At 39.7% G+C, this 25,997-nt stretch overlaps 1 protein-coding gene across 7 annotated transcripts in view; it reads left to right on the top strand.

Annotated features, from left to right (window-relative positions):
- The window catches only part of ADAMTS20 (ADAM metallopeptidase with thrombospondin type 1 motif 20), a 218,601-nt gene that overhangs the window by 177,478 nt on the left and 15,126 nt on the right, over positions 1–25,997 (top strand). For 6 of the 7 annotated variants that reach the window (XM_070370646.1, XM_070370645.1, XM_070370643.1 and 3 more), the window contains one exon: positions 5,101–5,192. In XM_070370646.1, coding sequence (XP_070226747.1) covers positions 5,101–5,192 — 92 coding nt within the window. Of the gene's footprint in view, positions 1–5,100; positions 5,193–7,813; positions 10,169–25,997 lie in introns of those variants that run through there. The other variant, XM_070370644.1, reaches the window with a different exon arrangement.

Genomic DNA, 25,997 nt, shown 5'->3' with positions numbered 1-25,997 from the left:
ACACGACTGAGTGACTTCACTTTCTGACTCTTTATTAGCTTGAGACCTGGGTTCAATCCCTGGGTCAGGAAGATCCCCTGGAGAAGGAAATGGCAACCCACTCCAATATTCTTGCCTAGAAAATCCCATGGATGGAGGAGCCTGGAGGGCTACAGTTCATGGGGTCACAAAGAGTCGGACACGACTGAGTGACTTCACTTCCTGACTCTTTATTGGCTTTAGAGTGGCAAGCAGTTGGATCCCACTTTTGGTAACATCAAACTACTAACCCACCTAAACCTTGACCTAGACTTTGCCTTCTCTCCTGGTTACTGTGGATGAACTGTTCCCGCTCCCATTTGAGGCAACCCTCTCTACTTGTGCTCTGGGTTTCTTGCTTTGAACCAACTCCAGAACATTATTTCAGCAAGCTTTCCTTTCTCTCTTACATCACCAGTTTTTCCTCCATTTCTCTAAATCCAGTGACAAATTCTTGGTTTTTATTTCACTCGATCCATCAGCAGCATTTGGCTTCCAGGAGTCCACACGCTCATCATTTGGTACCTGTCTTGGTCACTCTTTCTTCCATTTTTCTCACTGTTTCTCAACTTGGTTCTTTATCTTCTACAACAATGAGTATTGAAGAAATTCAGGACTCCTTCATTTCCTTAGAGGTCTCTTTCAACCTACAGATTTCAAACACCATCTGTTAAATGACAGTCCCAAATGTATAGCTCCAATTTGGACTGCTGCCCTGAATTTCAAGAGTCAACTCCCTTCTCAGCATACATACATCTAATAGGTACCTGACAATGTATCCACAACTCAACTTTCAATGTTTCTTCACAAAAACTCCTTCTACCCCTAATTTTCACCATTTCAATATATGGCAACTATAATCTTCTAGTTACTCTTGTTGAAACATAGCAACATCTTTAACTCCCCCCCTTTCTCTCACACCTGCATGCCATCCATTACCAAGTTCTACAAGCCAGATAGGGGACTTTCATCAGAGCCTGATGATGTTGGCACCTGATCTTAGGTTCTAGAACTGGGAGAAATAAGTTTCTGTTAAGACACCCAGTCTTTGAGCTTGTTAGGGCAGCTTGAGCTAAGACACACACCAAGTCCCTCTTTGATATTCCTCATTAGCTACTACCTTGATAGAAGTCTATATTATTTTTTTCCACCTGAATTCTTATACCTATGGAGTGGCATCCCTGTTTACTCTCGTAGCGCTCAAGTTCCTTTTTACCTTTCCTCCTACTCCTGACCTAGATTCTCTTCTCAGCAGAGAAGCCAGAGTGATCCATAAAACAAGCCATGTCATGCCTCACACATGATCTGCTTTCATCTTTTTAACAATTCCAACCTTTGCTCAAAACTCTCCAAACATCTCCCATCTAACTCATAAAATAAAAACCTTGCCAGTGGCCAGTAAAACTCAACACGACCTTCCCAACCCATTATTTTTCTGCTCCTTCCCTCCACATTCCTCCCGTGCATGAACTGCTTCAGACACACTTGTCCCTTTGCTGTTCTTTCAATACATCAAGCATCTACCCCATCCCTCCTTAAAGCCTTTGCACTTTCTGTTCTATCTGCCTAGAATGATTGTCCCACAGTTATATGTTGGATTTACCACTTAATATTTTTTGAGTCTCTGCTTAAATATACTTTCCCAACGAATGCATTCTAGACCCTCTCCATGCCTAAACTTCCTTCCCCTGTCCTTTTCCTGGTTGTTTATTTTTCCTATAGCAATAATCACCTGTAACATATGATAGTATCTACTCTGTTACTTATCTCTCTCTCTGATAGCACTCAGAGTCCATCGGGCCCTGTTTCATTCACTTGCAGTACTTATAATAATGCCCAATACATAATATGTTCTGAAGAAATATTTGCTGAATGAGTCAACTTTCCTCAAGAAGCTATCTTGAGGAAATCTTGAAGCCAAATTTGTATTAACCAAAGAGAGAAAATGGAGTTTCAGGAGGCAAAGACATCTTGAACAAAGCATGGGATGGTGAAGCATCTTGGTTCCATCAGTGATTAAGTAATCCAATTTTGCCTAAGCATAAAATGAGTGGATGTTGGTAGCAGTTTGTTAAAGAATTTCCCAGAAAGAAGATCACAAATGACAATGTATACTAAACTATACATTGAATTTATCTTTTTTTTTTTTTTTTGAGTTATGAGGACCTTTGGGGTAAAAGTATAAGCAAAGGAGGAAACAGACTTATTTGGAGGGAAAACAAATTTTATCCATGAAGATGATTAGAAAGCTAATATTATTAATAATATAATAGTTCAGATAGAAAGTGATGAGGGTCTAAATTATTAAGGACAAGGTTTAAGACAGAGAGCATGAGAACCTGAGAGGAATATTAAAGAGGCACACTCTGTGATTTTCTAACAGACAGAATATGGGGATTTGTGGCATGAAATGTTAATTGTGACATGAAAGGATAATTGCATTTAGCTTGGGACCTGTTATTGTTCAGTCACTCAGTTGTGTCTGACTCTTAGCAACACCATGGACTGCAACATGCCAGACTTTCCTGTCCTTTACTTTCTGGAGCTTGCTCAAGCTCATGTTTATTGAGTTGTTGATGCCATCCAACCATCTTGTACTCTGTTGTCCCCTTCTCCTCCTGCCTTCAATCTTTCCCAGCATCAGCATCTTTTTCAGTGAGTCGGCCAAATATTGGAGCTTCAGCCTCAGCATCAGTCCCTCCAATGAATATTCAGGATTTATTTCTTTTAGAATTGACTAGTTGGATCTCCTTGCAGTCCAAGGGACTCTGCAGAGTCTTCTCCAACACTACAGTTCAAAAGCATCAATTCTTGGGCTTTCAGCTTTCTTTGGACTCTTTAAGTGAAAGCTATTTTGGGGTTATCCAGGTAATGGTGTAGGAGACCACAGCAAAGGATGATTTGAAAATTGTGTCTGTTTGCCTCAGCCTAACCCTAAGTGACATACATAAGCAATGGGTAAATGTTCAACAATCAACTCTTAACAACCAGGAAAAAAGTTTGATTTGTATTATTTTTCAGTTTCTTGAGGTATATATTCCCACCACGACCAATTTTAAGCTACCATCATGAGCTCATTTTGCATGCAGATAGGAAAAGACACACCAAACTTGTTCTCATGATTGGGTACAGGCTGACCTGGCACACCACGGAAGGCCTCCTGGATTTGGAAACTACTCTTAGAGATATGATAAATATTTCCAGAGATGCTACCTTTGGGGATTGCCTCTAGGGGACTGGTGTCATCACTGGGGCATGCAGTGGTCTTGCAGTCTTCTTGAAAAGTATTTGAAACAACGTTAGCAGAGGTGAAATCCACTGACTGAATGAACATTAGTTGTAATATTAAGTGGTTTAAGCATCAAAAAGTGATTGGGCCAGCTTATCTTCAGGGTTTCTCCTATTTTTGAGCCAAGATCTCTATTTTTTTGATACTTTATGTAGAATCCCCAGCATTTTTTCCAATCAAGAACTTTTGTTAACACCATTAGAAAAAATAAAATAGGAATGAAATAATAATATAATGTAATAATATAAGAAATCAAAGAAATAGCATACTTTTTAGCTGGGTGTTTTTGAATTCCCTAAATGAATTGATAATGTGTACTCTCTATAAGCACTTGCATATTGCTTTGTCATAATTTATCTTTTTCAAAATTTGTTTGTTTTTTTGGTCACACCACAGTTTGTGGAATCTTAGTTCCTGGACCAGGGATTGAACCTGGGCCCTTGAGCAGTGAAAGCACTGAGTCCTAGCCACTGGAATTCCCTATTTATCTTTAGTATGTGTCTTGGTGTGTTCCTCCTTGGGTTATCCTTCCTGGAACTCTCCGTGCTTCCTGGACTTGGTTGACTGTTTCCTTTCCCATGTTCAGGAAGTTTTCAGCTATTATCTCTTCTAATATTTTCTCAGGTCCTTTTTCTCTCTCTTCTCCTTCAGGTACTCCTATAATGCAAATATTGGTGTATTTAATGTTGTCCCCAAGGTCTCTTAGTCTGTCTTCGTTTCTATTCATTCTTTTTTCTATATTCTGTTCTGTGGCAGAGATTTCCACCATTCTGTCCTCCAGGTCATTTGTCCATTCTTCTGCCTCAGTTACTCTGCTGTTGATTCCTTCTAGTGTACCATTTATCTCTGTTTGTTCTTTAGTTCTAGGTCTTTGCTAAGCATTTCTTTCATATTCTCAATCTTTGCCTCCATTCTTTTCCCAAGATCCTAGATCATCTTCACTACCATTATTCTGAATTCTTTTTCTGGAAGGTTGCCTATCTCCACTTCATTTGCTTGTTTTTCTAGGGTTTTATCTTGTTCCTTCATCTGGGATATAATTTTATGCATTTTCATCGTGATTAACTTTATCTAATGTGGTTTTGTTTTAGCTGCTTTGAAACTATCCTTCTTCTTGCTTCTACTTGTTTGCCCTTTGATGGATGAGGCTAACAGGCTTGTGTAAGCTTCTTGATGGGAGGGAATGGTGATGGTAAAAACTGGGTCTTGCTCTGGTGGGCAGGGCCTTGCTCAGTGAAGCTTTAATTCAGTTATCCGCTGATGGGTGGGTTTGTGCTCCCTTCCTGGTAGTTGTTTGGCCTGAGGTGACCCAGCCTGGAGTCTATAGGCTCTATGGTAGGGTTAATGGTTAACTCCAAGGGGGTTTACACTGGGGGACCTTCCAGTGCCACCATCCCTGTGGTAAGTCCCTGCCAACCCATGCCTCCACACCTATTTATATTTAAATAATGCTTCTTCTAATTTTGTTCCTTGACCCCACTTTATCTATTTTAGATATTCACTATGATCTAAAATACAATAGAGCACATATTTAGCTTTTAAAACATCTGGATTAGTTACAGATGTCCCTGCCATTTTTAGGGCAGTTTTTGAGATGAACATTTTTATGTTAAATAAAAATTTGAGAGCCTAATCTATGTTATATATGACAATTGTGCAACAGTTTTGCATACGTTTTGGATTAATTATATGAATGTATTTAAGAATATAATGTGAAGACTGTATGTTTTGTATTCAATGAAGATTTGAATACAGTGTCTTAGTGCTGAAGAGTTTCATTTATTATTTTCTAGCTACAGACCTTCTTTTTGCCCAGACAATATTTGGAAATGCAGTTCCATTTGCCACAGCTGGAGATTGCTATAGTGCTGCCAGATGCCCACAGGTATTTCATATTTGTTTATTATTTTCTCACTGAAAAAAATTAATAATATTTGTCCTCATTTATTTTCTTGACCACAGTACTGCAAAAACATAAGTAAATAGAAAATGCTAACTTCTTAGATGAAATTTATTGCAAAGCTTATAGATAAACTTTAGAAGAAAAGCATCTTTGCTAATATTGCATTTGTTTGAAAGGTATAATATAAGAATTTAAAATAGTTTAGATCCTGTTTCTCCTTCCACAATGCTTTATTATTTTTAATCTTTCCACTTAGTTCCTAGAAATGAATAGACATATATTACAAGGTAAAGAAATGCATCACAAGCATGTGACTTTCATTACATTGCTACTAACATCAGTTATTTTAGCTTCCTGGGCCTGTAACATTCTCAGAATAATTTTCTATTATTTGTGAAGTAATACATTTCCATGTCTTCTTGGTTTTATTCTTTCTTTTCCAGGGTCCTCTTCATATATTTTTTTATGTCACCTTTGAGATTTCTAGTACAAAGTGTGTTTTCTAGAAGAAATTTACTATCTCATTTTTAATAAAGGATTTTATAGAGTTGTTATGAGCGAGCAATATTTTTATAATAAGATGGAGAGATAAAAGCTAGGTGAATATAGCATCATTAGCTAGATTTATTGAAAATTTTAAAATCATGCACAGGAGGACTAATTATAATATTGATGTCATTTTGAAGACAAGTAGTCAATAGTTTGCTTGTATTGTCTCTTCCAGGAATTTTGTATTCACAATTTCCATCAAATGGCATAGAAGATATGCTTAATGTTAAAAAAAAGAGGACTTTTTCTGTATTAGAGAAGTGCACTTAAAGGAGGTCACTAGAACTATAGGCTCAAATGAATATGAAAAAAGTTAACTGAGATAAATATATAAATCTTAGACCCAGAAATACAAATAGAACCTGGTAAAGGGATATGAGGGCTACCCTGGTAGCTCATTCCAGTACATTTTAGTCAGTTCAGTTCAGTCACTCAGTTGTGTCTGACTCTTTGTGACCCCTGGAATGAAGCATGACAGGCTCTCCTGTCCATCATCAACTCCCTGAGCTTGCTCAAATTCAAGTCCATTAAGTTGGTGATGCCATTAAACCATCTCATCCTCTGTCATCTCCTTCTCCTCCTGCCTTCAGTCTTTCCCAGCATCAAGGTTTTTTCCAAAGAGTCAGCTCTTTGAATCAAGGGGCCAAAGTATTGGAGCTTTATCTTCAGCATCGATCCTTCCAATGAATATTCAGGACTGATTTCCTTTAGGATTGACTGGTTTGATCTGCTTCAGTCCAAGGACTCTCAAGAGTCTTCCCCAGCACCACAGTTCAAAAGCATCAATTCTTTGGTACTCAGCTTTCTTTATAGTCCATCTCTCACATCCATACCTGACTACTGGAAAAACCATAGCTTTGATTAAATGGACCTTTGTCGAGAAAGTAATGTCTCTGCCGTTTAATATGCTGTCTAGGTTGGTCATAGCTTTTCTTGCAAGGAGAAAGCATCTTTTAATTTCATGGCTAGAGTCACCATCTGCAGTGATTTTGGAGCCCAAGAAAATAGTCTGTCACTGTTTCCATTGTTTCTCCATCTATTTGCCATGAAGTGATGGGACCAGATACCATGATCTTAGTTTTTTGAAGGTTGAGCTTTAAGCCAACTTTTTCACCATCCTCTTTCACTTTCATCAAGAGGCTCCTTAGTTCTTCTTCGCTTTCTGCCATAAGGGTGGTGTCATCTGCGTATCGGATGTTATTAATATTTCTCCCAGAAATCTTGATTCCAGCTTTTGCTCAGTTCAACTCGGCATTTTCCATGATGTACTCTACATATAAGTTAATGAAGCAGGGTGGCTATATACAACCTTGTCTTACTCCTTTCTGGAACAACAGACTGGTTTCAAATCAGGAAAGGAGTATTTCAAGGCTGCATAGTCATGCTGCTTATTTAACTTATATACAGAGTACATAATGAGAAATGATGGACTGAATGAAGCACAAACTGGAATCAAGATTGCTGGGAGAAATATCAATAAACTCAGATATAAGATGACACCACTCTTATGGCAGAAAGTGAAGAAGAACTAAAGAGCCCCTTGATGAAAGTGAAAGAGGGGAGTGAAAAAGTTGGCTCTAGTGCACTGGGACGACCCAGAGGGATGGTATGGGGAGGGAGGAGGGAGGAGGGTTCAGGATGGGGAACACATGTATACCTGTGGCGGATTCATTTTGATATTTGGCAAAACTAATACAATTATGTAAAGTTTAAAAATAAAATAAAATTAAAAAAAAAAGAAAACTAAGATCATGGGATCTGGTCCCATCACTTCATGGCGAATAGATGTGGAAACAGTGAAACAGTGACAGACTTTATTTTGGGGGGCTCCAAAATCTCTGCAGATGGTTACTACAGCCATGAAATCAAAAGATTCTTGGTCATTGGAAGAAAGTTATGACCAACCTAGACAACATATTAAAAAGCAGAGATATGCTTTGCCAACAAAAGTCTGTCTAGTCAAATCCATGGTTTCTCCAGTAGTCATGTATGGATGTGAGAGTTGAACTATAAAGAAAGCTGAGCACTGAAGAATTGATTCTTTTGAACTATAGTGTTGGAGAAGACTCTTGAGATTCCCCTGGACTGCAGAGGATCCAGTCAGTCTACCCTGAAGAAAATCAGTCCTGAATATTCATTGGAAGGACTGATGCTGAAGCTGAAACTCCAATACTTTGGCCACCTGATGCAAAGAATTGACTCACTAGAAAAGACCCTGATGCTGGGAAAGATTGAAGGCAGAATAAAGGGACAACAGAGGATGAGATGGTTGGATGACATCACTGACTTGATGGACATGAGTTTGAGTAAGCTCCAGAAGTTGGTGATCGACAGGGAAGCCTGGCTTGCTGCAGTCAATGGGGTCACAAGGAGTTGGACACGACTGAGTGACTGAACTGAACTGATATTGATTTGGCATACTGTACAAAGAAAATTTCAAATAAAGGTTTTGACTTTATGGTTTGTAGAGAAACACAAATGCCAGCTACGAAGCAGGAAAATTCCTTTACTGAGTAAGTGGTTGAAAAGAGCATCTTTTGTAATACTAATTATCCATCTTCCACTGTATTTAATGAAGATGTGGCCTGTGTTCATTTTCTTTCCCCACAAAAATGCATTCAGTACTGTACAAGCACAAATCTAGGCAAAAGAAGTGCCTAGATCACAAGTTTTGAGAAAACTCCAGGAGTTAATTATAGACAGGGAGGCCTGGCAAGCTGTAGTCCATGGGGTCACAAAGTGTCGGACACGACTAAGCAACTGAACTGAGATGTTCTTCTGGAATTCTATTATTTTTTTTAGGATCCAATGTATGTTGACAATTTGATCTCTGGTTCCTCTGCCTTTTCTAAATCCAGCTTGAACATCTGGAAGTTCTTGGTTCACATACTGTTGTAGCCTAGCTTAGAGAGTTTTGAGTATTACTTTGCTAGTGTATGAGACGAGTGCAGTTGTGTGTTGAGGAAACGTGGTCCAAGGAGAAGGGAAGGGCAAACCACTTTACTATTCTTGCCTTGAGAAACCCATGAACAGTGTGAAAAGGCAAAAAGATACGACAGTGAAAGATGAACTCCCCAGGCAAGTAGGTACCTAATAGGCTACTGGAGAAGAGTGGAGAAATAGCTCCACAAAGAATGAAAACAATGCCCAGTTGTGGATGTGACTGGATGTCAACACAAAGAATTGAACACTCTTTGCCATTGCCTATCTTTGGGACTGGAATGAAAACTAACCTTTTCCAGTTCTGTGGCCACTGCTGAGTTTTCCAAATTTGCTAGCATATTGAGTGCTGCACTTTAATCGCATCATCTTTTAGGATTTGAAGTAGCTCATCTGGAATCCATTTTAGTTCGCTGATCCCTAAAAAATTGATGTTTACTCTTTCCATCTCCTGTTTGACCACTTCCAATTTACCTTGATTCATGGGCCTTCCATTCCAGGTTCCTATGCAATATTGCTCTTTATAGTAGTGGACTTTACTTCCATCACCAGTCACATCCACATCTTTCAGTGTCATATCTTTTTGCCTTTTCACACTGTTCATGGGTTTTTCAAGGCAAGAATACTGAAGTGGTTTGCCATTCCCTTCTCTACCTGACCACATTTCCTCAATACTCTCTACCATGACCCATCTGTCTTGGGTGTCCCTGCATGACATGGCTCATAGTTTCATTGAGTTAGACAGCACTGTGATCCAAGTGATCAGTTTGTTTTCTGTGATTGTGGTTTCCATTCTGTCTGCCCTCTCATGGATAAGGATAAGAGGCTTGTGGAAACTTCCTGATTGGAGGGAATGGCTGTGGGGGAATCTGGGTCTTGCTCTGATAGGGAGGGTGCACAGTAAATCTTTAATCCAATTTTCTGTTGATGGATGGGACTGTGTTCCTTGCCTGTAGTTTGGCCTGAGGCCAAACTTGATGTGGAAATGGGGTTCCATTAGCTCAGTCAGTAAAAAGTCCTGACAGGAGCCTGTCAGGCTACAGTCCATGGGGTTGCAAGAGTCAGACAAAACTTAGCAGCTAAACCAAATGGTGATAATGGCAACCTCCTTCAAAAGGACTCATGCCAGGGCTGTTGTATTCAGTGCCCCGACCCCATGGCAGGCCACTGTTGACCCACATCTTCACTGGCTACTCCAGGACACTCACAGGCAAGTCTGGCTCAGCCTCTTGTGGGGTCACTGCTCCTTTCTCCTGGGTCCTGGTGCACACAAGGTTTGGTTTGTGCCCTCCAAGAGTCTGTTTCCCCAGACCTGTGAAAGTTCTGTAATCAAATCCCACTGGCTTTAAAACTCAGATTCCCTGGGGGTTCCTAAAGGAAATCAGTCCTAAATATTCATTGGAAGGACTAATGCTGAAGCTGAAGCTCCAATACTTTGGCCACCTGATGGGAAGAGCTGACTCATTGGAAAAGACCTTGATTCTGGGAAAGACTGAAGGCAGGAGGAAAAGGAGATGACAGAGGATGAGATGGTTGGATGTCATCACCAACTCGATGAAAACATGAGTTTGAGCAGGCTCCAGGAGTTGGTGCCAGACAGATAAGCCTGATATGCTGCAGTCCATGGGGTCACAAATACTTGGACATGACTGAATGACTGAACTGAATTGAACAGGCAGCTCACCTGCAAGCAGGAGACCCAGGTTTAATTCCTGGGTCGAAAAGTTCCCCTGAAGGAGGGACAGGCTACACACTCCAGTATTCTTAGGCTTTCCTGCTGGCTCAGTAGGTAAAAAATCCACCTGCAATGTGGGAGACCTGGGTTTGATCCCTGGGTTGGGAAGACCTCTGGAAGAGGGCATGGCAACCCACTCCAGTATTCTTTCCTGAAGAATCCCATGGTCAGAGGAGCCTGGCTGACTACAATCCATGGGGTTGCAAAGACTCCGACATGACTGAGCGACTAAGCACAGCACACAGCACAGTGATATGAAAGTGACTTCAATTCAGTTCAGTTCAGTTGCTCAGTTGTGTCCGACTCTTTGTGACCCCATGAATTGCAGCACCAACTCCCGGAGTTCACTCAAACTCATGTCCATCGAGTGAGTGATGCCATCCAGCCATCTCATCCTTTGTCATCCCCTTCTCCTCCTGCCCCCAATCCCTCCCAGCATCAGAGTCTTTTCCAATGAGTCAACTCTTTGCATAAGGTGGCGAAAATACTGGAGTTTCAGCTTCAGTATCATTCCTTCCAAAGAACACCCAGAACTGATCTCCTTTAGAATGGACTGGTTGGATCTCCTTGCAGTCCAAGGGAGTCTCAAGAATCTTCTCCAACACCACAGTTCAAAAGCATCAATTCTTCAGTGCTCAGCTTTCTTTACAGTCCAACTCTCACATCCATACATGACTACTGGAAAAACCACAACCTTGACTAGATGGACCTTTGTTGGCAAAGTAATGTCTCTGCTTTTGAATATGCCATTTAGGTTGGTCATAACTTTTCTTCCAAGGAGTAAGTGTCTTTTAATTTCATGGCTGCAATCATCATCTGCAGTGATTTTGGAGCCCCAAAAATAAAGTCTGACACTGTTTCCACTGTTTCCTCATCTATATCCCATGAAGTGATGGGACCGAATGCCATGATCTTTGTTTTCTGAATGTTGAGCTTTAAGCCAACTTTTTCACTCTCCTCTTTCACTTTCATCAAGATGCTTTTTAGTTCCTCTTCACTTTCTGCCATAAGCATGGTGTCATCTGCATATCTGAGGTTATTGATATTTCTCCCAGGAATCTTGATTCCAGCTTGTGCTTCTTCCAGCCCAGCATTTCTCATGATGTACTCTGCATATAAGTTAAATAAATAGGGTAACAATATACAGCCTTGATGTACTCCTTTTCCTATTTGGAACCAGTCTGTTGTTCCATGTCTAGTGCTAACTGTTGCTTCCTGATCTGCATACAGATTTCTCAAGAGGCAGGTCAGGTGGTCTGGTATTCCCATCTCTTGAAGATTTTTCCTCAATGTATTGTGATCCACACAGTCAAAGGCTTTGGCATAGTCAGTAAAGCAGAAATAGATGTTTTTCTGGAACTCTCTTGCTTTTTTGATGATCCAGAGGATGTTGGCAATTTGATCTCTGGTTCCTCTGCCTTTTCTAAAACTAGCTTGGACATCTGGAAGTTCACGGTTCACGTTTTGCTGAAGCCTGGCTTGGAGAATTTTGAGCATTACTTTACTAGCGTGTGAGATGAGTGCAATTGTGCAGTAGGTTTTTTCATTCAACCACCCTAAGTCCAATATGACTCATGTAGACCATGTAGTAATGTCTAAACTGCCCAGTATAATTCTAAGGTACCAAAACAATGTTGAGACCAAAAGATTTATTTGTACTTGACACTGGAATATTATATTTATTTAAAATTTTCTGCCTGAGAAAGATAAAATTTTAATCTATCTAGGAGTAGAATCAGGGGGAAAAAGGGGAAGGTCTAAGTCATGTTTTGTAAAGAAAATGAAGAAGGTAGCCAGGAAAAGGGGTTAGATTAACTATCATTAAGTATGTTGAGAGTGCCATGAGAGAGCAGTGGCATCGGTATGTGTTACTCAAGGAGATATTAATGGGACAGAAGATTCCAGCTTAAGGTAAAGAAGACTTTTGTCAGAGAGAGTTTTCCAGTAAGGAGACACTCTGCAAAATCTGAGGCCTCAGTAAATCACTAATTTTTATCCATATTTTTGTAAATTGATCTTGTATTCTGCAAGCCTGCTAAATTCATTTATTAGTTGTAATAATTTTTTGTTGGATTCCTTAGGATTTTCTGTATACAGAGGAATGTTATCTACAAATAGTTTTACTTCTTCCTTTGCAGTCTGGATTTTTTTTTTTTTTTATTTCTTTATCTTGCCTCATTGCACTGTCTAAAACTTTGAGTATACTGCTGAATAGAAGTGGCTACAGTGGACATCCTTGTCTTATTCTTGATTGCAGAGGAAAAGCATTAAGTCCGTTATTATTTATTGTGTTAGTTGTGAGTGTTTTGTAGATGCCTTTGATCAATTTGGGAAGTGCCCTTCTATTCCTAATTTAAGTGGTTTTATCATAAATGTTGTGTGTGTGTTCAGTCATGTCTGACTCTTTGTGACCCCTATGAACTGTAGCCCACCAGGCTGCTTTGTCTTTGGGATTTTCCTGGCAAGAATACTGGAGTTGGCTGCCATTTCCTCCTCCAGGGTATCTTCCTGACCTGATCAAACCCATCTCCTGTGTCTCTTGCTTCTCCTGCATTGACAGGCAGATTCTTTACCGCTGAGCCACCAGGGAGGCTCATTATGAATGCTGGATTTGTCAAATGCTTCTTCTGCATCTGTTGAGATAATCCTGTGGTTACTGTTCATTACTATAGTGATAGTGAAATGGTGTATCACACTGATTTTTGTGTGTTGAAGCAGTTTTGCATTCCTGAGAGAAATCCTTGATGATATCTAATCCATTTTGTATGTCACTAGATTTGGTATGCTTTGTTGAGAATTTTTTGTCTGTTTACAGAAAAGATAGTGGCTTATCATTTTCTTTTTTTGTGATGCCTTTGTCCGGTTTTGGTATCAGGGAAATACTGGCTTCATAGAATAAATTGGTAAGTACACCCCCACTTCTAGTTTTTTGGAAGAGTTTGTGAAAAAGTCATGTTTGGTGGGATTCACCAGCAAAGCCATCTGAGCTTGGGCTTTTCTTTTTGAATGTTGTTTTATTTACTAATTCAATCTCTTTATTTATTGTGGATTTTTTCAGATTTTCTAGCTCTTAAGTCTATTTTGGTAGTTTTTTTCCCCTAGGAGTTTGTCCATTTCATCAAAGTTATCTAAATTGTTGGCTTACAATTGTCCATAGTACTGCCTTATAATCCTTTATAGTCCTGTAAGATTTGCAGTTGTTCCTGATTTCAGTGATTTGAATCTCCTCTCTTTTCTTGATTTTGTTCTTTTCAAAAAACCAACTTTTGATTTTGCTGATTTTCTCTGTAATTTTTCTCATTTGTTTCTTCAGTTTCCACTCTATTCATTATCATTTCTTTCCTTCTGCTTGCTTTAGATTTAATTTGCTCCCCCCCCTACCTTTTTTTTTTTTTCAGTGCTTAAGGTAGAAGTTTAGGTCATTGGAATGAGAGCCTTTTTATCTTTTAATATGGGCATTTACAACTATAAATTCCCCTTTAAATACTTCTTTTGCAGAATTCCTTAAGTTTTGGTGTTGTGCATTCATTTTTATTAATCTTGAGTGTTTTCTATTATCATTTGTGATGTCTTATTTGACTCACTGGTTATCTAAGAGTGTGGTGGTTTTGTTCTTGCATCACTGAGTCTTGTCTGACTCTTTGCAACCCCATGGACTGCAGCACACCAGGCTTACCTGTCCTTCACTATCTCCCAGAGTTTGCTCAAATTCATGTCCATTGACTCAGTGATGTTATCTAATCTTCTCATCCTCTGTTGTGAATTTCCCACATTTCCTTCTGTTACTGATTTCTACTTTCATTCCATTGTGGTTGGAAAATACATTTTGTATTATTCAATCTTTTGAAATTTATTGAGGCTTGTTTTATAGCATAGCATATGGCTATCCTGGAAAATGTGCAGTGTGTGCTTGGAAAGAATGTGTGTTCTGTTGTTGTTGGGTGAAGTGTTCTCTGGATGTCTGTCAGGGCTAGTTGGTTTAAAGTATTGTTCAACTCTTCCATTTCCTTGTTGATCTCCCTAGTTATTTTATCTATTGAAACTGCAGTTATTATTGCTGAATTATCTACTTCTCACATCAATCTTTTAGTTTCATTTACTTTGTATGTAATTTATTTGAGTTTTTATTGCACATGATTGTCTTTATAATTGTCATAATTTCCTGATATATTGACACTTTTGTCTTTATAAAACGTTCCCTTTTATCTGTAGTATCATTTTATGTTTTAAAGTCTAATTTATCCGATATTATAGTGGCAACTCAGCTTGTTTATAGTACGTGGTATATATATTTTCCTCCCATTTGCTTTTGACTTATATAATTCTGACTCTTAATACTGTCTCCTACAGAGAGCATTTTGTTGAATTTCTGCCATTTGATTGGACTGTTTAATGTTATTATTGATATATCTGTATCTTTGCCATTTGCCATTTTGTTTTTTATATGTCATATCATTTCTGTTCCCTTTTTCTGTTTTTTAAAAATTCAGTGAATGTTTTCAAGTGTAACATTTTAATTTCTTTAATAATTTTCTCACTATGTTTTTTAAATTTTATTTTATTTTTAAAACTTTACAATATTGTATTAGTTTTGCCAAATATCGAAATGAATCCGCCACAGGTATACCAGCGTTCCCCATCCTGAACCCTCCTCCCTCCTCCCTCCCCTACCTCCCTCTGGGTCGTCCCAGCGCACCAGCCCCAAGCATCCAGTACCGTGCATCGAACCTGGACTGGCAACTCGTTTCATACATGATATTATACATGTTTCAATGCTATTCTCCCAAATCTCCCCACCCTCTCCCTCTCCCACAGAGTCCATAAGACTGATCTATACATCAGTGTCTCTTTTGTTGTCTCGTACACAGGGTTATTGTTACCATCTTTCTAAATTCCATATATATGCGTTAGTATACTGTATTGGTGTTTTTCTTTCTGGCTTACTTCACTCTGTATAATAGGTTCCAGTTTCATCCATCTCATTAGAACTGACAGCAAACATTATCCTCAATGGTGAAAAATTGAAAGCATTTCCTCTAAAGTCAGGAACAAGACAAGGGTGCCCACTTTCACCATTACTATTCAACATAGTTTTGGAAGTTTTGGCCACAGCAATCAGATCAGAAAAAGAAATAAAAGGAATCCAAATTGGAAAAGAAGAAGTAAAACTCTGTTTGCAGATGACATGATCCTTTACATAGAAAACCCTAAAGACTCCACCAGAAAATTACTAGAACTAGTCAATGACTGTAGTAAAGTTGCAGGATATAAAATCAACACACAGAAATCCCTTGCATTCCTATACACTAATAATGAGAAAACTGAAAGAGAAATTAAGGAAACAATTCCATTCACCATTGCAACGGAAAGAATAAAATACTTAGGAATATATCTACCTAAAGAAACTAAAGACCTATATATAGAAAACTCACTATGTTTTTAATTGCTTTCTTAATAGTTGCTCTAGGGCTTATAGTGTACATCTGAATAGAATTTACTCCAGATTTATGTTACCTAATTGCAGTGACATAGAAGTATTACTCCTACATATACTTTTTGCCCTTTCCTTTTCTGTTGTTGTATTTATAACGCATACACCATCTAACCTATATAACAAACCCACAATACATTTTTATAATATTACTTTATATAATTTGGGGCTTCCCTTGTGGCTTAGCTGGTAAAGAATCCACCTGCAATGCAGGAGACCTGGGTTCGATCCCTGGGTTAGGAAAATCCCCTGGAGAAGGGAAAGGTACCCACTCCAGTATTCTGGCCTAGAGAATTCCATGGACTGTATAGTCCATGGGGTTGCAAAGAGTCAGACACGAGTGAGCAACTTTCACTTTCAGTATATAATTTTATATCTTTTAGAGGTAAGAAATGAGAGAACTTAAATTTCATAGAGTTTTTTTGTGTGTGTGTGAAACTTTTTGCTTCTCTTCATTTCCTCCTGTGGATTTCAGTTATCAGCTGCTTTCATTTAATTATTCCCAAACATCTTTGGTTCCACCTGCTTCATTTGTGGCAATCTTTTCAAGTATGTTAAATTTCTGTATGTGTGCTAAGTCGCTTCAGTCATATCTGACTCTTTGCAACCTATGCACCATAGCCAGCAGACTCCTCTGTCTGTGGCATTCTCTAGGCAAGTATACTGGAGTAGGTTGCCATGCCCTTCTCCAGAGGATCTTCCCCACCCAGAGATCAAACCAGTGTCTCTTACATCTCCTGCATTGGCAGGTGGGTTCTTTACTACTAGCGCCACCTGGGAAGCCCACATTTCTGTATATTACTGGTCAATGGTATAATTACATACATGCTGGTTTAAACAATTACTTTTAAATAAGTTGAGAATAAAGAAACATACAATTATAATGTCTTTTATAGTTGCTATTGATGAAATTATCTTTACTTGTATGCTTTACTTCTGTGGCAACTTTAAATTCATTCTGTAAGTCTGTGAGTCTAAATATGCCATCCCACTGTCCTCTGGCTTCTAGATGAACAACAGAACTCAGCAATTTATCTTACTGAGATTCCCATATATGTGCTTATTTTTCTGTAGATGCTCTCAGATTTTTTCCTTTGTTTTTGACTTTCAGCATCTTTCTTGTGATATATTTGGATATGGATCTCTTTGTGTCTACTCACTTGGAATCCGTTGACTTCTTAGATGTGTAGATTAATGTAGTTTCACCAAACTTACAAAATTTTCAGCCAGGATTTCTTCAAATATATTATCTGGTCCTTTTGGTACTTCCATCATCCATGGTTTTGTGTACTTATGGTGTCCCTCATTTCTCTGAGGCTCTATTCATTTTTCTTCATTTTTTTTTTTTGCTACTTTTTCAGCTTGTATCATCACTATTGGTATCTTTTCAAGTTTGCTGATTCTTCTGCCAGCTCCAATCTGCTGGTTGATCCCCTCTAGTGAAATTTTATTTTGGTTATTGTACTTTTCAGCTCCAGAATTATCCTTTACGTCTTTTTATAAATATAATGTTTATCTCTTTAGTGATACTCTCTTTTGATGAGACATTATTATCATACTTTTCTTACTTTTTTAAACATGGATTTTCTTTAGTTCTTTGGACATATTTTTAATAGCTGCTTTGAATCTTTATCTGCACACTCTGACATCTGAAACCTCTCAAAGGCAGTTTCTGCTGCCTTTTCTGCCGTTATATGAGTCATCCTTTCCAGTTTCTTTGCATGTGTCACAATTTTTTGTTGAAAATGGATCATTTTAGATAGTATATTTTAGCAACAGTGGATGCTAAATTTCCCTTCCCCTTTAGGATTTGTTGTTTGCTTAGTTGTTTATTTGTTTAGCTCCTTGACTGGGCTATTTCAGTGACATCTATTTCCCCTGTGATATGTAGCCTTTAGTGTCACTCCTCAGAGGGCTCAGCCTGGGACATGTACACAGTCACCCAACCCTTCTGGAAAGACAGTGTTTTTAGCTGGGCTCTCTTTGATGAAGTTTCTAGCTGGTCTGCCTCTACTGATATCACACTCAACTCTTACCCACTACTAATTGGTAGATGATGGCTCTGTTCTTTCAATAACATCCTGGAGGCATAAATTACTCTATGGTCTGAGCCAATTAAACTCAAGCCCCAGGGCCAGCGTAGGCTTATAGGTCAGTCTTTGAGGTCAGGTCAGAAAAACCTCAAAAAGAGACATTCTTAGCTATCTCTTTCCCTGATTTTCTCTGTTAAACTGAGATCTGACCTACTGTTTTGCTTGTTACTCTCATCCAGTTACTCCCATGCTCCTCTTAACTACACACCACTAAAATCTTTTCTTTTTTTTTTTTTTCAATAGCCCCTTTAGGCTTGAACTTTCTCATTTTCTGTCCCAAATACTCAGGCTACTTAAGAAAATCTGTGAAACTCTCTGTTCTTACAACTTGATTTTTCCCTGAGGAAGAGCCTTTGCACCCATTCTGTGGATTGAGTGGGTAGATCCCACTTTGCAGATCTAGATCCCCAGTCTATAAGCAGAATGCTGGGTCAGGATATTATTCCCTGGTCTTCTCAGCTTGTACTGCTCAGCATGAAACCTGTGCCCTACCAGTGATTTTAAGTGGGAATGATTCAGGCCTTGAGTTCTTGGCCAACATTGCCTGGGGCAGATCTCCTGACCACTCAGTAAGGACTGAGTGGTGGACAGGAGCTGCAGATCTCTGTAGTTCTTACCTCTGATCCAGCTTCTGTAGCACAGAGCTGGGTGAGATGAGGAGGGCTGGTGTCCTGCCTGCCTCCTGCTGCCCTTGACATATACCCTGGAGAAAGCTTATCCCTAACAGAGAGCTGGGGGAAATAAAATCCTCTATTCTTAGCTGTACCCATGAAGAGTGGAGCTATCATCTTGCTGAGGTGGGGAAAAAAGAAGACAGGCCATAGACAGGTCATGGTTCAAATGTCACAGATGCTTACTCTTCTAACCTATATTTCATAGATTTTCTTGAATGTTTCTCCAACTGTTGTATAACCTTAGGATGATTTCAGTCAGTACAGTCACTCAGTCATGTCCGACTCTTTGCGACCCCATGAATCGCAGCACGCCAAGCCTCCCTGTCCGTTACCAACTCCCGGTGTTCACCCAGACTCATGTCCATCGAGTCAGTGATGCCATCCAGCCATCTCCTCCTCTGTCGTCCCCTTCTCCTCCTGCCCCCAATCCCTCCCAGCATCAGAGTCTTTTCCAATGAGTCAACTCTTCGCATGAGGTGGCCAAAGTACTGGAATTTCAGCTTTAGCATCACTCCTTCCAAAGAAATCCCAGGGCTGATCTCCTTCAGAATGGACTGGTTGGATCTCCTTGCAGTCCAAGGGACTCTCAAGAGTCTTCTCCCAACACCACAGTTCAAAAGCATCAATTCTTCAGTGCTCAGCTTTCTTCACAGTCCAACTCTCACATCCATACATGACCACTGGAAAAACCATAGCCTTGACTAGATGAACCTTTGTTGGCAAAGTAATGTCTCTGCTTTTGAATATGCTATCTAGGTTGGTCATAACTTTCCTTCCAAGGAGTAAGCGCCTTTTAATTTCATGGCTGCAGTCACCATCTGCAGTGATTTTGGAGCCCAGAAAAATAAAGTCTGACACTATTTCCACTGTTTACCCATCTATTCCCATGAAGTGATGGGACCGGATGCCATGATCTTCGCTTTCTGAATGTTGAGCTTTAAGCCAACTTTTTCACTCTCCTCTTTCACTTTCATCAAGAGGCTTTTTAGTTCCTCTTCACTTTCTGCCATAAGGGTGATGTCATCTGTATATCTGAGGTTATTGATATTTCTCCCGGAATTCTTGATTCCAGCTTGTGTTTCTTCCAGTCCAGCGTTTCTCATGATGTACTCTGCATAGAAGTTAAATAAGCAGGGTGACAATATACAGCCTTGACGTACTCCTTTTCCTATTTGGAACAGGTCTGTAGTTCCATGTCCAGTTCTAACTGTTGCTTCCTGACCTGCATACAGATTTCTCAAGAAGCAGATCAGGTGGTCTGGTATTCCCATCTCTTTCAGAATTTTCCACAGTTTATTGTGATCCACACAATCAAAGGCTTTGGCATAGTCAATAAAGCAGAAATAGATGTTTTTCTGGAACTCTCTAGCTTTTTCCATGATCCAGAGGATGTTCGCAATTTGATCTCTGGTTCCTCTGCCTTTTCTAAAACCGGCTTGAACATCAGGAAGTTCACGGTTCACATATTGCTGAAGCCTGGCTTAGAGAATTTTGAGCGTTAGTTTACTAGCATGTGAGATGAGTGCAATTGTGCGGTAGTTTGAGCATTCTTTGGCATTGCATTTCTTTGGGATTGGAATGAAAACTGACCTTTTCCAGTCCTGTGGCCACTGCTGAGTTTTCCACATTTGCTGGCATATTGAGTGCAGCACTTTCACAGCATCATCTTTCAGGATTTGGAATAGCTCAACTGGAATTCCATCACCTCCACTAGCTTTGTTCGTAGTGATGCTTTCTAAGGCCCACTTGACTTCACATTCCAGGATGTCTGGCTCTAGGTCAGTGGTCACACCATCGTGATTATCTGGGTCGTGAAGCTCTTTTTTGTACAGTTCTGTGTATTCTTGCCATCTCTTCTTAATATCTTCTGCTTCTGTTAGGTCCATACTATTTCTGTCCTTTATTGAGCCCATCTTTGCATGAAATGTTCCCTTGGTATCTCTAATTTTCTTGAAGAGATCTTTAGTCTTTCCCATTCTGTTGTTTTCCTCTATTTCTTTGCATTGATCACTGAAGAAGGCTTTCTTATCTCTTCTTGCTATTCTTTGGAACTCTGCATTCAGATGCTTATATCTTTCCTTTTCTCCTTTGCTTTTCGCTTCTCTTCTTTTCACAGCTGTTTGTAAGGCCTACCCAGACAGCCATTTTGCTTTTTTGCATTTCTTTTCCATGGGGATGGTCTTGATCCCTGTCTCCTGTACAGTGTCACGAACCTCATTCCATAGTTCATCAGGCACTTTATCTATCAGATCTAGTCCCTTAAATTTATTTCTCACTTCCACTGTATAATCATAAGGGATTTGATTTAGGTCATACCTGAATGGTCTAGTGGTTTTCCCTAATTTCTTCAATTTAAGTCTGAATTTGGCAATAAGGAGTTCATGATCTGAGCCACAGACAGCTCCCGGTCTTGTTTTTGCTGACTGTATAGAGCTTCTCCATCTTTGGCTGCAAAGAATATAATCAATCTGATTTCAGTGTTGACCATCTGGTGATATCCATGTGTAGAGTCTTCTCTTGTGTTGTTGGAAGAGGGTGTTTGTTATGACCAGTGCATTTTCTTGGCAAAACTCTATTAGTCTTTGCCCTGCTTCATTCCTTATTCCAAGGCCAAATTTGCCTGTTACTCCAGGTGTTTCTTGACTTCCTACTTTTGCATTCCAGTCCCCTATAATGAAAAAGACATCTTTTTGTGGTGTTAGTTCTAAAAGGTCTTGTAGGTCTTCACAGAACTGTACAACTTCAGCTTCTTCAGCATTACTGGTTGGGGCATAGACTTCGATTACTGTGATATTGAATGGTTTGCCTTGGAAACGAACAGAGATCATTCTGTCGTTTTTGAGATTGCATCCAAGTACTGCATTTCGGACTCTTTTGTTGACCATGATGGCTACTCCATTTCTTCTGAGGGATCCCTGCCCGCAGTAGTAGATATAATGGTCATCTGAGTTAAATTTACCCATTCCAGTCCATTTTAGTTCACTGATTCCTAGAATGTCGACATTCACTCTTGCCATCTCTTGTTTGACCACTTCCAATTTGCCTTGATTCATGGACCTGACATTCCAGGTTCCTATGCAATATTGCTCTTTATAGCATCGGACCTTGCTTCTATCACCAGTCACATCCACAGCTGGGTATTGTTTTTGCTTTGGCTCCATCCCTTCATTCTTTCTGGAGTTATTTCTCCACTGATCTTCAGTAGCATATTGGGCACCTAATGACCTGCAGAGTTCCTCTTTCAGTATCCAATCATTTTGCCTTTTCATACTGTTCATGGGGTTCACAAGGCAAGAATACTGAAGTGGTTTGCCATTCCCTTCTCCAGTGGACCACATTCTGTCAGATCTCTCCACCATGACCCGCCCATCTTGGGTTGCCCCATGGGCATGGCTTAGTTTCATTGAGTTAGACAAGGCTGTGGTCCTAGTGTGATTAGATTGACTAGTTTTCTGTGAGTATGGTTTCAGTGTGTCTGCCCTCTGATGCCCTCTTGCAACACCTACCGTCTTACTTGGGTTTCTCTTACCTTGGGCGTGGTGTATCTCTCCAGGGCTGCTCCAGCAAAGCGCAGCCACTGCTCCTTACCTTGGACGAGGGGTATCTCCTCACCGCCACCCTTCCTGACCTTCAACATGGGATAGCTCCTCTAGGCCCTCCTGCGCCCACACAGCCACTGCTCCTTGGACGTGGGGTTGGTCCTCCCGGCCGCTGCTCTGGCCTCAGGTGTGGGGTTGCTCCTCCCAGCTGCAGCCCCTGGCCTCGGGCTTGGGGGCATGGGGTAGCTCTTCCTGGCCGCGGCCCCTGACCTCGGATGCGGGGTAGCTCCTCTTGGCCATTCCTGCGCCGTCGCAGCCTGGCACTCTCAGACACTGCCCCTGACCTCGGACATATTCCAAGGCCGTGGGGTAACTCCTCTTGGATGTGGGGTAACTCCTCTTGGCCGCCACCCTTCAGGCATGGGGTCCTCCCGGCTTCTGCCCCTGACCTTGGCCGCGGGGTAGCTCCTCACAGCCACGCTTATTGGGCCGGTTGCAGCTGCCTGTGCTTAGTGCACCAGTGATTTCAAGAGAATTTAAATGGTTGTTGTATTTTATAATTTTTTTATTGCTTGAAATCAAACATTTTGTTCTGAGATAACCGTTGACGTGTAGCTCTAAGAAATAATACAGGGATCCCATGTACCCAGTATCCCCAAATGGTAACATCTTATAGGATTATAGTATAATATTGCAACTAGGATATTGACACCACTACATCAAGATACAGAACATTTTCATCATCACAAGGACTTTTATAATGACAACTACTCCCCTTGCACCACCAGCTTCACCTTATCCCCTAGAAACCACTAATCTAGTCTTCCTTTCCATAATTTTTGTCTTTTTTTGTCTATTATATAAGTAGAATCATATTAGTACATATGTCTGTAACTTCTAGCATTTTGAAGAGTGGCAATAGTGAATATGCTTTAATTGCTTCTGATCTTAGGGGGAAAGCAGTCAAACTTCCATCATTAACTGAATTGTTGGCTACAGACTTTTGGTATATTTTCTTTATCAAGTTGAGGAAATTCCCCTCTATTCCTGTCTTTCCCTATGTTTCACTCTTTAGTCCACAGGTCTCTTCAAATTGTCATTCCAAAAGTGCTCCCTTTCTTGGCTCTGTTTTTTAAGGTAGATAACTTTTCAGAGGAATCTCAAGGTCTCACTCAATCTTTGAGCCTGGTCAGCTTGATTCATGTCCATTCTTCTCTTTCTCTCCTTCTCTCATGTTGGTCTACCAGACGATTGGTCTCTCTCCAAGATGATGACTCTCTGACCTACATCTTTTATTTAGTTCTTTGCCCAGGACTGTGTTTCCCCTGATGAACTCCCCCTTCTGAAGTTTTATATTGCATCTCTTTGAACACCTGTTCCAAGGTCAAGGATGTGTAATCTTAAACTTTTACTGCTCTAAACAATCTTTTCCCTCATATATGTATTTTTAAATAACATTTCCATTTTTACTCTTTTAAATGGAGATTATTCATTCTCCAATGACCAACTCATGTCAAGACTGGTCAGCTTTGTCCAATAATCCATTTTCCTTCTAATCTCTTCCTTTTGGTCATGTACTTGATATGATCAGAGAGAAGGAAATTGAAGATGCCACCTAGAGATGTGAAGAGTCTGCTACAAGGTACCATCATTTTGGGAAGATCATGAAGTTCTGGAAAGCTGGTCCTTTGTATAACATGTTGAATTGAATAAGGTCTGGAAAATGAGAAGATGTATGACATATGTTCACATAGAGACTTGTAAACAAACATTTATGGCTGTGCTCAGTCACTCAGTTGTGTCCGACTCTTTGTGATCCCATGGACTATACCTCTGTTCATGGGATTTCCCGGGAAAGAATGTTGGAGTGAGTTGCCATTTCCTTCTCCAGGAGTCTTCTCAACTCAGATACTGAACCCTTGTCTCTTGCATCTCTTGCAGATTCTTTACCCCTGCACCACCTCAGAAGCCCCTGGTCAATGAGACATCAATAAATTTCACAGGAGACTGATACACAAATAAGTAATAAATGGTCATTTTCCCCTACAATATCTTGAGAGAGTTTGTAGTTATAAACTAGGTAACCCCAGTTTACAGTTGGAGAAAGAGACACTCTGTGTCAACAACCTTTCTAAGATCCTTGAGAAAGTCAAAGGCAGCATCATTATAGTAATAAAATGCTCCTCCTGCTCATCAAGGTGAGATGTCTTCCCCACAGAGTTCTCTAGGCATTTCTGGATCACAAAGCTTTATTTCCAAAATTAGATGTTACTGGGCATAAGTATGTGCTTCCAAAAAAAGATATGCCCATTTTTTTCCCAGTCTGTGTCCAATTGCCTGAAGTTACTGTTACTAAGAGTACAAACTGCCCAGTATTCTTGAAGATATTCTGTCAAATATATAAACCAGATTCTGTGTTAATTTATACAACATTTTCATGAATACTCTCCAGATGTTTAATGTCACAGAAAGAACTTATTCTGTTGTTTAGCATTCATCCAAACCACATCCTCTGTGTTTGCATATGACAGGGCACCCCAGGACATAAATGCTAAAAAGAGAATGGACACATATGGCAATATTCAGGGAAAATAAACTTTGCCACATTGTAATATAAGATGAAGTTAAGGAGTGTGATGTGACTTTAGAATACATATATCAAAAGTGAAGTGAAGTAAAATGTTTGGTACTTTTCACAGAGCCACAAAAAAGAGAAATCCCCAATGTGTATCTCTTTATCTATTTTGTAATTAATATTGATTATACGAGAACAGGAGAAATGCCCAGTGCCAAAGGATCATGGCCAGCATACATTTTGAGTATTTGGAGCCAGTTTTTAAATATTTTGAATGTGTATCCTTTGTTATAATGTGTCGAGTTAGATATATATGCATACCCTTTTGATTATATTGCTTAGATCCTCTTTCTCCTTATTCTTGTCCTCTTGACCTATCTTGTTGCTAAAAGTGGTATATTACAATTTCCTATTATTAGGGTGTTTCTACCTATGTCTCCTTTCATCTCCTGTAGTTATGCTTCATAAAAGTAGCTGTGTTATTTGGTGTATAATATTCATGTGCTATATCTTCATTGTGGATCATGGTTTTCAGCACTTCCTTGTCATGTTTTCCTGATTTCAGACTTGAATTCTATTTTACATTATCAGGATTTGCTTCACTTGCTCTCTTTTTATGCCCAGTTTCCAGGTATACTCTTGCATGCATGTGTGTGTGCAAAGTCACCTCAGTCATGTGCAACTCTTTCCAACCCTGTGAACTATAACCCCACCAGGCTCCTCTGTCCATGGGATTTTACACACAAGAATACTGGAGTGGATTGCCGTGTCCCTTTCCAGGGTATCTTCTTGACCCAGGGATCAAACCCACATCTCTTCTGTCTCCTGCATTGGCAGGCAGGTTCTTTAGCACTGGCACTACTTGGGAAGTCCGTGTAGTCTTGCACATCCTTGTTTTTAAAATTAATTCATTTATTTTAATTTTTTTAAGACAATCACCGTAAGTCAGCACAGTAATTCTCTCTTCACTGCCGCACATACTTTTAATTTTTGCTTTTCTGAGTCACTTTGTTTGAAATGTGTTTCTTACATATAGAATGTAGTTGGGTTTTGCTTTCAAGTCAATTGGAATGTTTTTTTCTTTAGATGTTATATCCATTCACATTTTAAATTGAAAAAGCTAACAGTAAAATTGCCTTTATTAGTATACAGTTTGAAACATGTATGCAAATTCATGTTGTTAGCACCATA

Source organism: Bos mutus, chromosome 5 (assembly GCF_027580195.1).
Source record: "Bos mutus isolate GX-2022 chromosome 5, NWIPB_WYAK_1.1, whole genome shotgun sequence".
Taxonomy (NCBI): Eukaryota; Metazoa; Chordata; class Mammalia; order Artiodactyla; family Bovidae; genus Bos; species Bos mutus.
This window is presented reverse-complemented; position numbering and strand designations above follow the sequence as displayed.